The sequence below is a fragment of the Pungitius pungitius genome, chromosome 7, assembly GCF_949316345.1.
Source record: "Pungitius pungitius chromosome 7, fPunPun2.1, whole genome shotgun sequence".
NCBI classification, from domain to species: Eukaryota; Metazoa; Chordata; class Actinopteri; order Perciformes; family Gasterosteidae; genus Pungitius; species Pungitius pungitius.
Genome location: NC_084906.1, coordinates 8,061,804 through 8,074,715, shown reverse-complemented (window position 1 = coordinate 8,074,715; position 12,912 = coordinate 8,061,804). Strand labels below are relative to the sequence as shown.

Sequence of the window (12,912 nt, the reverse complement as noted above, 5' to 3'; positions counted from 1 at the left end):
TTCTGGTCACTAGCTCACACTTTAGGCTACCAATACCCTTTCATCCTCTCCTTCTTCCTTCATTTCTTCTTTGATTCCTCCTGTCCTTCTACCGCTCCTTCAATTGTTTACTACCCTGCTTTACTTCTTTCCCTATCCTTCTTTTCTTTCATCCTCCCTACCCTACTTTCCTTAATTCCTTTAATTTTCATCCTTCCTTCTTTCCTTACCTTCCTTCATCCCTTCCAATTATCTCGTATCTATTATTCCTTCCGACACAGAAGGAATCCTATAATCACATCTGCTGTTGATCTCAGCAAGAGTTAATTAGATGATCCGTCCCGACAATCTAACTGACATGAATTAGTTGTTTAATTGGATTGAGTCCTAACGAGGCACAGCCAGCAACAGCCAATCAGGTTAGCTGATTGAGTCAATTCCTTTCTGTGTGAATGATGATTGGTCCCACCGGAGCCTGGGAACAGTCAGACTGCCCTCGGTGTGTGGCAGGGTTCGAAATGAGGGGGGTCTGGGGGGGTCCCGGACCCCCTATAAGTCATTAGGGACCCCCTATAAGAATTTATTTTTAGATTTTGGGGGGCCCCGACATATATTTTTAACATTAAAAATGGTTGTGAAAATTATAGGTCTTTATTGACGTTTGATATTCATAACAATAATTAATTTATTTCTTAGCGCGATTGGGCAGTAATCAGGGCAGCTAATAGCATCACAGATTGTTGTTGTGGTCTATGACGCAGACACGTAGGTTATTATTGAACGAAGCCTCACAAAGAGTGAAATCCCTCATAAAAATCCTGTAAGTGCTTCAATTATGTTTATATCTTCATAATAATTGCTTATTATAGTAATATATTTGGAGTTGGTGTTCCTATATCAAAAGTTGCATTAACTAACTTAGATACTCAGTGTAACGTAATGATTAGAAGAGTGCGTTTGTCAACGTTTCTTGCTGTACGTGTATGAAGCCAAACTGCAAGCTAACAGCAGCACATTCACAAACATATTGCTGAAAATCTACAAAACGCATCACAAATCCATTGCAGCGTTCACGATTGTTTAAGTGAGCACTACATCACAACCACGTATGAAAACATGAATTCAAGAAAATATATTTTAAAAAAGATCGGAACGATCGGGAATCGAACCCTGTGGGTCAAACCATCCTAAAGCCAACGAGCCCACTGCTCTCTACAGTGAGCTATGGACATTTACAGCTTTACCTGTGCGGTACAGGTGTCTTAAGGGCCGTTATCTACCAAACCGAATAGCAACTCTGATTTCGGTGCCTTATTTAGATGCCAGGAACAGTCTTTATAGACATCATTATTATTCAATCCAGCGGATAGATTTTTTACAAATCCCATTAACATAAGGGATGAGAAATGCCATTTGTATTTGATCAAACCCTTAGAAGGTGCATGGTGCTGCCATAATGAGCACACCTAGTGTATTTAGGTAACTTAGTTAACTTCCTTGCTCAAGGAAGGAATGACCTGTTATCCACTTTGTCATGTCAGAGATTTATATAAGGTGCTGTAACTTTGTTGCTCCAGAATTAGAGGGTTACCTGTTTGATTATAGCCATTCCTCCAGACACCACTACAATACTGGGACTAGCCCAAACCATGAAAAACATCCCAAGACCATTATCCCACCTTCAAAATATGTCAATATAATTTTGCCTGCAGTATATAGTGTAGCAAGGTAGTCTTCAGTATTTTTTATAGTTACATTTTAGGGGACCCCCCAAGAGTCCTAAGTCATTTCGAACCCTGGTGTGTGGTAACACAGCAGCGACTCTTCATGAACATTGCCAGACGTCACAAAGCTGATACGGACCTTTCAGTTGGTGCAGCACGTCGCTCCTCCCGGACGAGGCCAGTGTACCTGCCTCCTGCTCCAGTTTGCTCTGAAGCTGCTTCAACACCTCCTGCATCCCAAAAGGGAAGAAACAACCAACAAGATCAACATACAGGAGAGCCCCCGAGGGCCAGCCAGAGGTTTGAGTCAGCTTATTGAGTCAGACCTCCAACACACAGCTTGGTGTGTATGTTGTTGGTGAGCCAGAGCTCATGTCTGTAGAGTCTGTTGTGTTGATTCCTTCTAGCTGACAAATACTATGGTCTGTTATTTTGGCATTCAAACCGCTACTGGAAAACTTGTCAGGTGTGCAGGATGAATGCATCGTAGTTCCTCCCGAGAGAAGGACTTCTCTCAGACTTTTTACTCTAAATAAATAAATGGTGCCTTTTAAAATAAAGTCTTCACCCCAAAGCCAGGATTCACCTACTGAGGTATGATTCCCCAGCTCAACCACAACTACATTCCAAAATAAATGTAAATCATTTAATTTAGCTGTTCAGCTACACATAATATTTACTACTTTCAAGAGCACATTATGCATTCCTCCTTTGCATTTGAATTAAACTTCAAAGTATCATCTGGATCTTGTTGGAACAACACAAAATTCATAGAAACTACAAAAGAATATAGTCAGAATCCAATCCAATAAAACAGGTTGAATCCACGAGTGGCCAATGAAATCTCCCTTTCCATCTCAGAGAGAATAAGTTATTTCTTCATGTCCAGAGGAGCTCCGCAGACGGACGTTACAGAAGAAGGAGCTCCCTGGTCCTGCTGCAGGGCAAAAGTCTGAATTTCTTTGAATTTATTCCATTACAGAGAGAAAGTTAAAATAGTACACTTTCCACTGAATGCACAAAAAATAATACCTGCAATAATTTTAATTAATCATTTCGTAAGTCGTATACCCAAATTATGTGGTTTGAGCCTTTGAATTATTATAGGTTACCATTTGTCTTTGTCCGTGGTTAAATATTTCTGCATTTGGATTTGTTGGTTTGGGTAAGATATGGTTGTCTTGGACATCTTGTGATGGACACAATTTACAACATTGCTTAGACCAAACGACAGATCAATCAATCAATCAAGTAGATTTATTGGCAGTTTCATCATCGATGTTTCAACCTGACTGTAAATCACTAAGTGCGGTAGTCTTCCTTCGATCGATGTCGACTTTCTAAACCAACCATCAGGGGTTTGGTTGACTTCCTCTCACATTTAAACGTTGAGCTTCAGAGACCCCTGAGAAGTCGTTGATGCTGCATCCAGACTGACCTTCATGCCGGTGGTCTCGGTCTCCAGTTTGGACAGGTGGTGGGAGTTGTCCTCCAGCTCCCTCCTCAGGTGGGAGTTCTCCTTACGGAGTGCCTCCACCTGGTGGGCCAGCTGGTCGTAAGAAGCCACAACGTTGGCCATCTTCACACTCTGCAGCGCCCCCTGCAGGAGCCGAGAGGAGGAGTTAGACTTTTGTGTGGACTTGCTTAACATATATTGAGATGCTTTGGTGCTCCTTCTGTGCAATAAAATCACGGCCACGTCCTATCAGGAATGTATGCTAACTGCTAGCAGTTTCCTGCACCTTGCAATCACTCGCATTTAAGAGGGATAACAGCCTGGTGAGTTGGATTTGTGTAACTCCTTTCACACGACAACTCCAAGGTTGCGGAAGTCGCTGCTTGTTTTTCAGTTGAGATTAAATGGATTTTTTTTTTACGCCTTTGTTGTGTTCAAACAATTAGTGATCAACACACTTGGCAGTTAAGTCAGTTCAACACCCAGACAAAACCCCACCAAACCCCACTCAGAAGTCTGTTGTAGACGGTGACCTTGTTCTGTTCTACTCTTAAAAAAGAAACTTCAGTCTTTCTGCCTGGTTTGTTCTGTTTCAGAGAGAAACAATGTCTCCTCATCCTCCTCTTTATTTCCCTGCTCCTCTGCACCAGATGGCTCGCAGGGAATGTCTAATATTCTGTCACTTCAGTTTTGAATTTGGCTCAAGTTTCTCAGTCTGTTAGGTAACATGTTATCCAAGTTACTCCTGCGGCTGTTTTCCAGCCTCCACTCATCCGACATTGAATCGGTCTGATAACAAACACTCTCTCCTCGCTGAACCCATTTTCTTCTTTCTTTTGTCATTGTTTGTGCAGAACTTAATATGAATGAATTATTTTACCTCCTTATTTCAACATGACTTCATATTCTTCTTGTTTTGTTCCGCTGTGTGTTGTATTCTCCTGTGATGTTTTAATTGGTACCCAATATTGTTATGTAAAAACTTTGTTGACTTCCAAAGCAAACAAGCACTCTGATGCTTATGTACTAATCTCCAGGACGTTTGAGCTGCTATTACTCAAGATCAATTTTTAAACAACAGGTCTGATGCTTATTTACTAATCTCCAGGACGGGTGAGCTACTGTTACTCATCTACAGGCAGCAGTACAACCCTTCTGGATTCACACCTCACTTTCAAGGCCAGGACCGCAGAAGGCATTGGCTGCTTAACAGGGGGATTAGCTGTGGCTCCTCTCAATTCCTTTCTGTTTTAGTTATTTATTTAGGCTGTACCCTAACCCTCGGGTCGGGGGCCTAGTGGGTCAGGGAACCTGGATTGACGTGCTCGGGCCCGTGCCTCGCCGGGGACCTCCACTCCAATCTGCCAAGCCGTTGGGTGACGTGGGGAGTTGTGCATGATTATAGCGACAACAAAATGTTTGATCGAATTGATCGAGCGTATTCTTAACATGACAAAAATCAACTGACATCATGTGACATCCGTTTTCCTAAATTGAATGTGATGAAGCTTGGTTTTTAATCAAGTGCATAATAAAAGTATCTTCAGATAAACTTAAATCCTGCACCAGACTGAGGGTTTCATCCAACCTTACCTACACATTTTGAAGGATTTAAATTAATCTGTATCAGTCACTCCAGAACCTGCTAGAATATCAACTAAGGCAGGACTGCAAGTTGTCTTTGATGCACACGTTCTAATAACAGGTCGAATGTTGTATTCTCCTTCATCTATCCAGAAGCATGCACAGTGTACCAATCGATCAACACACCGATCAATAATTAGACCTCAGATTGAGTCCGTGTGACACAGTGAGGTCATTACTTTGGGGTGGGGGCTGCACATGCTCAGTGAGTTCATGTGAGTCAGAATGTGACCTTCACTGCAGAGACGACGAGTGTGTGAGCTCCAACCACCGCGTGGAGGGGACGGGCCTCTGCTGTCTGTTTGTTTTTCATTTCACACTGTAAATAAAAACACTGAGTTTCTGTTGATATTCAGATGATGTAGAATCTCTGTTCAGGTTTTTTTGTGCTCAGCACAGCAGATCTGTATTCAGCAGGCGGTCAGTCCACCAAATGTCACTGCTGCAGCATTCATAAAGAGGAGCTGGCCCTCTGGGGATTGTGGGTAGGAGGAGGAGGAGGGTGGAGGCACCTGATCCAGACTGTCATTTAATGTGTTTACTGGCCCAGTGCCCATGATGCTGATCGGACTGCAGAGGATAGAAAGGATCTCATGTTATTCTGACCCATTTTCATCTGGATGCAGCTTTTTGAGCGGTTCATTTGTTATCATCAGTGTGGTTTTATTAATCTAACCTGCTTTCATCTAAACATTTTTACGTATGATAAATGGTTTGTTAGATTAACGGCAGATTAGTTAGAACATGTTAACCCCTTTATTTTAAAAAGGTGATCCTGTCAATCAATTTGATAATCCTACAGTATTTAGGTGTTACTGTACAGTAAGGTGTTCTTATTAGGCCCATTACCAACTGAGCAGAACAGAAGCACATACATGAATTTCCCCAACAACTGAATCCTACATTTCCAATAGTGCAACTCACTAGTATAATCAACCAGACACTGATGACACTGGTTAACTGAAGCTTTATAACTGAGCTTTAAGGCACATAAAGTACAAGACTATATGTATGTGTGTATATATAGTGTATATATGTATATAATGTTATCAAGATCAAACTGATGGTTATTAACAAGCTGATTATTTAAAGACACTGAAACTTACCATAAGCTATTTAATTAAATACGAGGCCTAACAGATGTCTAGGGAGGCAATACCAGGCCACTGTGTGGGTTCATTGATCCACTTGGATGGGGGTGGGGGGGTTGCTAAAGGCAAATAACTTTAGCACCCCTTTCGGCCAGTGTGATGAGTCTTGTTTCAGCTTGTTTGTACATCTTTGTGTATCTTTTCTCAAACTGGGAGGCGTGGTCCACCATCATCTGCTGAAGGTCACACACTGACCATGTTTCTCCTGTTATTACAACGGTAATAATAATAATCCTACATTATTGTACAAAACATTTGAGTGCACATAAGACTTACAGACCTAATTGGGCTAATGAGAATTTGTACCGTCTCCTAGATATTAAAAATGTTCTTAGCCTTTTACCAAACTATCAAATCAGCGCCTGGAGTATTGTGTGACTGTGGATTGGTTCAGTTCACAGTTTCAATGCTCGTCAATAAAACATCCTGCACTAGTTTTATACAATGTGATCATCATCCATTATCTTCAGAAGCATTAACCAAAGATGTTTAAACCACAGACATCAATGATACAGAATGAGAAATGCTTTGACACATATATTGATTTTCTGCCGTACCATGGTCCAGCCCCGGCACCATCACCATGGAGACACATTTACATCCAGAGATATTTCTTTCTGACTCCATTGTCTTATTTTGCACACACACACACACACACACACACACACACACACACGCAGAGTGCTCGCTGCTGCAGTCGCTGGCAAAGCATGCTAGCTAAGAAAATGTGGAGCTCCCGAGAGGATAACAAATCGTTAACATGGCCCGTTAAGTTGTTATGGCAACGGACATTCTGACGCGTGTGACCCCGATACGAGAAGAAGACACCAATGAGAAGAGATGAAATGGGAACAGATCAGAGAGAGAGATATAAAAGGCATCAAATCATCTGCTGCTCTATGGAACGGTTGACCATTAGGTAGCAAGAGATGTTGATTTCATTCAAAACTCATTTCATTAGAGGTTTCATCATCGTGAAATGTTATGCAATCAGTTTGTATCCACGACAGTAAAACATTCAAAAATGTAAAAATTAAATCTATGAGCATGAAAAGAAACACTGTCAGGGTAAAAAGAGTGACATGATAAATAAATCTTAATATTGTCATTAAAAAAACACATGAATACTACTGAATTTTTCTTTTCTTTTTTTATTGTTTTTCCTTTTTTCCATTTCCAATTAAGGTCCCGTTTTTAATGCCAGATGTTTTCTTTGATGGTATATGTTGAAGCCACTCTCCTTGCTCCCTAATTAAAACAGATTTATATCAAGCTTGTACTTTATGCAGGAAGAATTCACAGATTAGTCTTCCTCATTCATATAAAGGCCTAATTATATAAATGAACAACATTTATTATTATTATTATACAATGAACAATATTGTGTCTGTTGTTTCAGGCCTGATACGTCTTCCTCTTCTTCTTCCTAATAAAGGGGATTCCTGTCATTATTCTTGACCTGAGCTGTTAAAACCAACACCTATATACTGATCAAGAAAAATGGGACACAATCTGTAGATTCTATCCATATGTGTAATTTCGATCATGTATTTATTAGTATATTGTGCTGCTCTCTGTCCTTATGGAATCAGATTTTTAGTTTTCTAACTCTCTAAGCAATAAATGGTTGTAAATTATTGTCTGTATCTGAACAAAGGGAGTGTTGATCACTCCCACCCCCACCTGCTCCACCCCCACATCCTACCCAGCCTGCATCTCTCTCCCTGTGGGAAAAGTCTGGTTGCCGTGGCAACCGCATCCTCCAGGCAAAAAAGGAGGAGAAAATGGCGTCGGAATGTGGAAAGCGAATGCAGTCAAACATCCAGATCTCAAAAAACATCGGGTGTTTTTTTTAAGATCTTTGGTCTATAGCTATAACTCGGTCTAAATGTTTTACGTGTGTAATGTTTACAACCAGGATGGGCGGATGATTTCATTTGGTGCATCAGACTGAGAGGAGACACTCCCTAAGACAGTAAAAGCATTTCCTCTCACTGAGATGCCATTTAGATGCTAAAAGCTACGCTCACGAGTCAAGTCAATTTAACTTATTTGGCACCGGAGCGAGTCATCATGGTTGATGTTGAAAGCCAGAAGAGGACTAATGCATCATCCACAAAATGTCACACATGGCTTTCTTTTTGCTGCAGCTAAAGGAGACCCAAACCATCAGTAAATGTTTCTACTAACATGGTATGGTGTGTGTGGGTATCAGAGCCTGATCCTCCTCCTCTGTGTCGTGGAGCTCCATCAAGTGAGTGTTATAGGGAAACACTAGGTTCTTTTTTAACATGAAAATACGTATTGGTGCTGGAGCAGAGAGCCACAGTCACAAAGAGGTAGAAGATTAGAGAGATGAACTGTTGTTGAAAAATGATCCAGTATGTAACAAAAAGGAAAAAGAATTAGCAAAATGGTTCACGGTTATCTTATCCACATGAAGCCTTTACTGTTCAGGATTCTTTTAGCACAACTACAAACTGTCATGTCATCAGGGAGTGAGTCAGCACTCGCACTTCCTGTCTGCATACAAAGTCATATTGTTGTTGTTGCTGAAATACGCAATATGCTGCTTCTGTCTTGGTGACGTTTAGAGGTTGATTGTCTTCTTTTTTTTTTTTCCCGACAAATCTGAAGTCACTTTGCCCAAATGTACAGAGCTTCAGCTTCACCTCTACTTTCTGCGTGGTTAAACTCTCCGAACACCTGGCAACACCTGGAACCAGACACACACTGGGACACACAAAACTAAGACAACTCAGACTGTTCAGACTGAATAAATGTTTTTTAAACCCAACTTCCAAATTGTCAAGCCCAACATGAACTACAAATCCTAAAAATTATAACACCCCGTTTCTATGACAACTGAGTATACTCTGGTTGTGGTAATGTGAGCGAAGGCTCTGGAATCAACCAACAAGTGATATTGTTGCTAAGCTTTATTTAAAAATTGCTGGACTATAACCTGAAATCATTGCTGCCTCTTACTGCTCAGTAGGAAAAGAAACGTCCTCATTCACACTCAGAGCAACCCGGACCAGACATCTGAACTTCTGATCTAAACTTTGACAAGACACAGACTCTTGGACATCTAAATGACTTCAGCATCTGGGATTAAGCACCACAACAAACACCTGAAATGGTCATAACACACCCCCACCCTGGTGAAGCATGAGTTAAATTGGCGACAAGAGGTGCCTGCCAAGACTCCAAAGGTTACTGAAAGGCATTAAAGCTGCACATCCACAGCCTGCTCACCCTGCTGCCCCTGGAAACAAGTACAGACGCATCAGCTGCTTTACCGCCAGACCTCAGAGGAGCTTCTCACCAGGATTCGAGACTCCTCGACTCATCCTTCACCACATACGATTTTTTACGGTTTTAAACTTGATCACACATTGAATCTAACTAAACATACATCTCTTCTGATTTTGTAAATCAATCAAACAAATTTCAGATTTTTTTCTTTTCTTCCAGTCAGAAGCTTTGTCAGCAGGTTAGATTGTTTGCTTTACAAACATTCTCATCAGCTTTTATAGATATGTTATAGACTTTTTGATTTGACTGGTCATTGAAGCATTACCTCTCTGCAATTTACATGTGTTTTGGGGGAAGTGAAAGTTTTTACTTTTTTACCCGACTTTACAAAATTTTGAAGGTTGATGGATATCAAACCACCATGTGGCATGCATTACCTAATAGTTTACAGTGTGCGCATTTATCTGTTGTGACTGGCACCGCAAAGAAAACCGCTAGCACCCCCCCCCCGTTGTAATTAAGGGGTGATGGTGGGTCCCGGAGCCAGACCAGTTGAGAACCACTGGTTTAAGATGTTATTCACCACTTCGCCAAAGGCCCAGAGACCAACAGCTAAAATCTCGGCTCAAGTTTCTCTGTTTGTGAATAAACGTATTATTACAAAAACCTCTCTTACATGGTTCCCAAGTTGAAACTCTGGAATTCATCGGACATTTCCTCTTGGTTTAATAATGAGGTTAATCAGAAAAACTGAGATGTTATGTACAAGAGGAGCCACACCCCCCATCCAACACAACAGAATCATATGTACCAGCATGCAGTCACAATCAATGATTCAGTACCAACACTCATCAGGAAAATCATCAAAGCTGAACATAAACATCCCAAAACCTCAACCTGCGCAGTGTGACGCTGATCTCGTGACCTGTGCGTCACCTTTCCCCTTCACCTCCTCCCTCACTGTGTCCTCTCTAACAGAGGCACACTTTAGAAAAATGTAAATGTAAACTATAAACTAAGGATCTGTGCTTTTCATAGAATGTCATATCAAATAGCATTACAATATTATTGGGTTTATTATCAAAGATTATGCATTGTCTGAACTACACTCAGGAAATCTCTCCAACAGACGAGTCACGTATTAGATTAATAACAAGCTACCTTGTTTAACATCATACTTTTCAGATTTCATCTTTATATTCATCCCTTGGATACATATTCACTGGATTCAATTAAAGATTAAACAGAAAGCCAAAGAGATACATTGAACGTTGAAGCAACAAACCAAAAATTGACAGAGGAACCAAACCAAACAATATTTGAAAAGCACACATCACAAAGAGTTCCTTTATTATTCTTATTTCCAAGAGATCAGTCCATCTTTTACTGCAAATACTTTCACTTTTCATATCAGATCCACAAATCAACAAGAAATAAGCCTATACGATGGAACTAATGAACAAAATTAAAAACAGTTGAACATCAAAGAGAGAGACAATAAAGGCGCACTGAGACCAACGGAATAAACGAGCAAGCTGCGCTGAGGCCTGCGGCCAAAACGAACCAGTGAAACCAGCGCAGACTGGGACGCACCGCAGGAGACGTTCAAGGACACATCCTCAACCAGCCGGAAACCAAACCATCTAAAATCACATCTAACAAATATTCACATGTTTGGACGAGCTCGACGCGTCCACGTTTGAGAAAACGCAGATGCAAATAATTAGATACATTTCTAACAGCGACATAACAGCCGTTTTGTTTTTCTGAATGAAATGGACTCAAATGTTTCCTGCGCTTTTCTATTATCTCGTTTGACCTTGGAAATGTGCGGGGTTTCTGGTTTTCGGTTTTGTGTTCTGAAGACATCTATGATTCATCCGCTCCTCCACCCTTCATCCCCCATCCTCCATCCCTCAGCCCGCATGAGGGAGGAGAAAGCAAATAGGACGCATACTGCAAAAAATACGTTTTACCGAGTCCATATGCTGAATTAGACTAAAGGAAAAAAATGATCCAAACGTAGCTTCGAGCAATTCGTGTAATCCATAAACATGTGATTTAGACCTTAATAGATGGGATTGAAAAGCTGCAGGTTGTGTTATCCGGAACCGACAGTCTCCTCCCATCTGATCTGCGCTGATCAACGAGCTTTTTTGTCTTTAATGTAAAGCTTTTTTTAGCTGCACAGACGGCAATAACTGGACCGAGCCGGGCTAAAGAGAGGCCATGCGGATGGTACAGACGGTTTACCCGGTGAAGAAACATATAAAGATGTGAGTAATAGAAAGAAATATAAGGAGCGGTCTGCTCTTACCTCATGACTCCGAGCTGAGCTGACAATCACTGAGCGAGAGAGAAAGAGAGGGAGGGGGGTGTGAGGGAGGGAGGGAGGGGGTTCCATTGAACCAGTGTAAGGTCTCTGCTATTCCATTTATTAATTTCAATAGAAAAGAAGCGATACAACTTGGCAGACTATCTGACCAAGTAAGTAACATTATAACAAAATAAAGACAAAACGAAAATACATATTTTGCTTATGCTCTCACCCATAATGGCCTGTCTTTAGGTGTCCAGTTTTTTCTTTGCTAAACACTTTGGAGCTTTTTACCGCGCTGGTTCTCTCCCGCTACCTTCAACTATCGGGGTAGCTATTTCTTCTGATGCCAAGTACTAATAACTCCGCCGGTGCTGAAGCATTATGTTTGTTACGGACAATTAATGCGAACTAGTCTCATAACAAGATCCCCCTCCATCTTGCTGGGACAATAATATATGCTGAAAAGCCCGATTTATCCCTCGGGGCCAATATTAATCTAACATCTAGGTACAGATTTGCCCAAAACCGGTTGTTTGGCCAGGATTACAATGTTGAGTGTGACGATCATCAAAAAAAACAAAACGGTACAGTACTTGCGATAAAAGTAAAACAGAATTTTTGGAAAAAAATATTGAAAAAATATGATAATTAGACATACATATCGTTAAAATGTGGGATGTGTATATTTATATGTATATACATATATGTATTTATATATTTATTTTAATTTTACTGCAACTGTCTACTAGCAACCCAATCTCACAGCAAAATGTGTAAAAGCTACGTTGGTCCACAAGGGAAAACGTAGTATTGTCACGGTTTTTGACCTATTCATTTACATAATAGGTCACGTGACTATCAAGTTTCCGTCAGCTAAAAAAAGAAAATGGCGGACTGTCGGCTTATTATCTGTGAAAAACACACTATTATAAGAACGCATCAGCGTTTTTATGCATTTCAATTGCATTTCTAGCGAGAAGTATGCGCTATATTTTCTCAATCTTCTATCAGAGAATGTTGAAGATCTTCTGTTTATTAGTTTCTATGAAGCTTTTAGTGTCTCTTTAGGAAAGCGTGGGAATGCAACACTTTTGGCTGCGGTGATAAAAAAAATGCACTTCTACTGGGGCCGTTACTGTAACATCTGCCTCCGCTCTTATTGTGCCTTCTGCCTGTTTTCGTGAACTTCCTGTTTTATTTAGCATCTACTGCCATTAGACGCTACAGGATTGAATAGAGGTCTTCTTTGGCGAATTACTCATTGCACGTCTCCTGTGTTAATGACTTTTCCTGATGGCCACACAGAAAGACTGACCTTCCACGTATTCGATTCCCTGGCTCATCCCCATATGGACTGGCCTTCGGGCATGATACTCAGCT

General features: G+C 40.9%; 1 protein-coding gene across 3 annotated transcripts in view; it reads right to left on the bottom strand.

Annotated features, from left to right (window-relative positions):
* The window catches only part of apc2 (APC regulator of WNT signaling pathway 2), a 44,252-nt gene that overhangs the window by 23,819 nt on the left and 7,521 nt on the right, over positions 1 to 12,912 (bottom strand). For 2 of the 3 annotated variants that reach the window (XM_037470606.2, XM_037470603.2), the window contains exons 1-3: positions 11,530 to 11,631; positions 3,142 to 3,303; positions 1,843 to 1,933 (exon numbers count right to left, since the gene is read on the bottom strand). In XM_037470606.2, the coding sequence (XP_037326503.2) occupies positions 1,843 to 1,933; positions 3,142 to 3,303; positions 11,530 to 11,616 (340 nt within the window). In that variant the 5' untranslated portion in view covers positions 11,617 to 11,631. Of the gene's footprint in view, positions 1 to 1,842; positions 1,934 to 3,141; positions 3,304 to 11,529; positions 11,632 to 12,912 lie in introns of those variants that run through there. The other variant, XM_037470605.2, reaches the window with a different exon arrangement.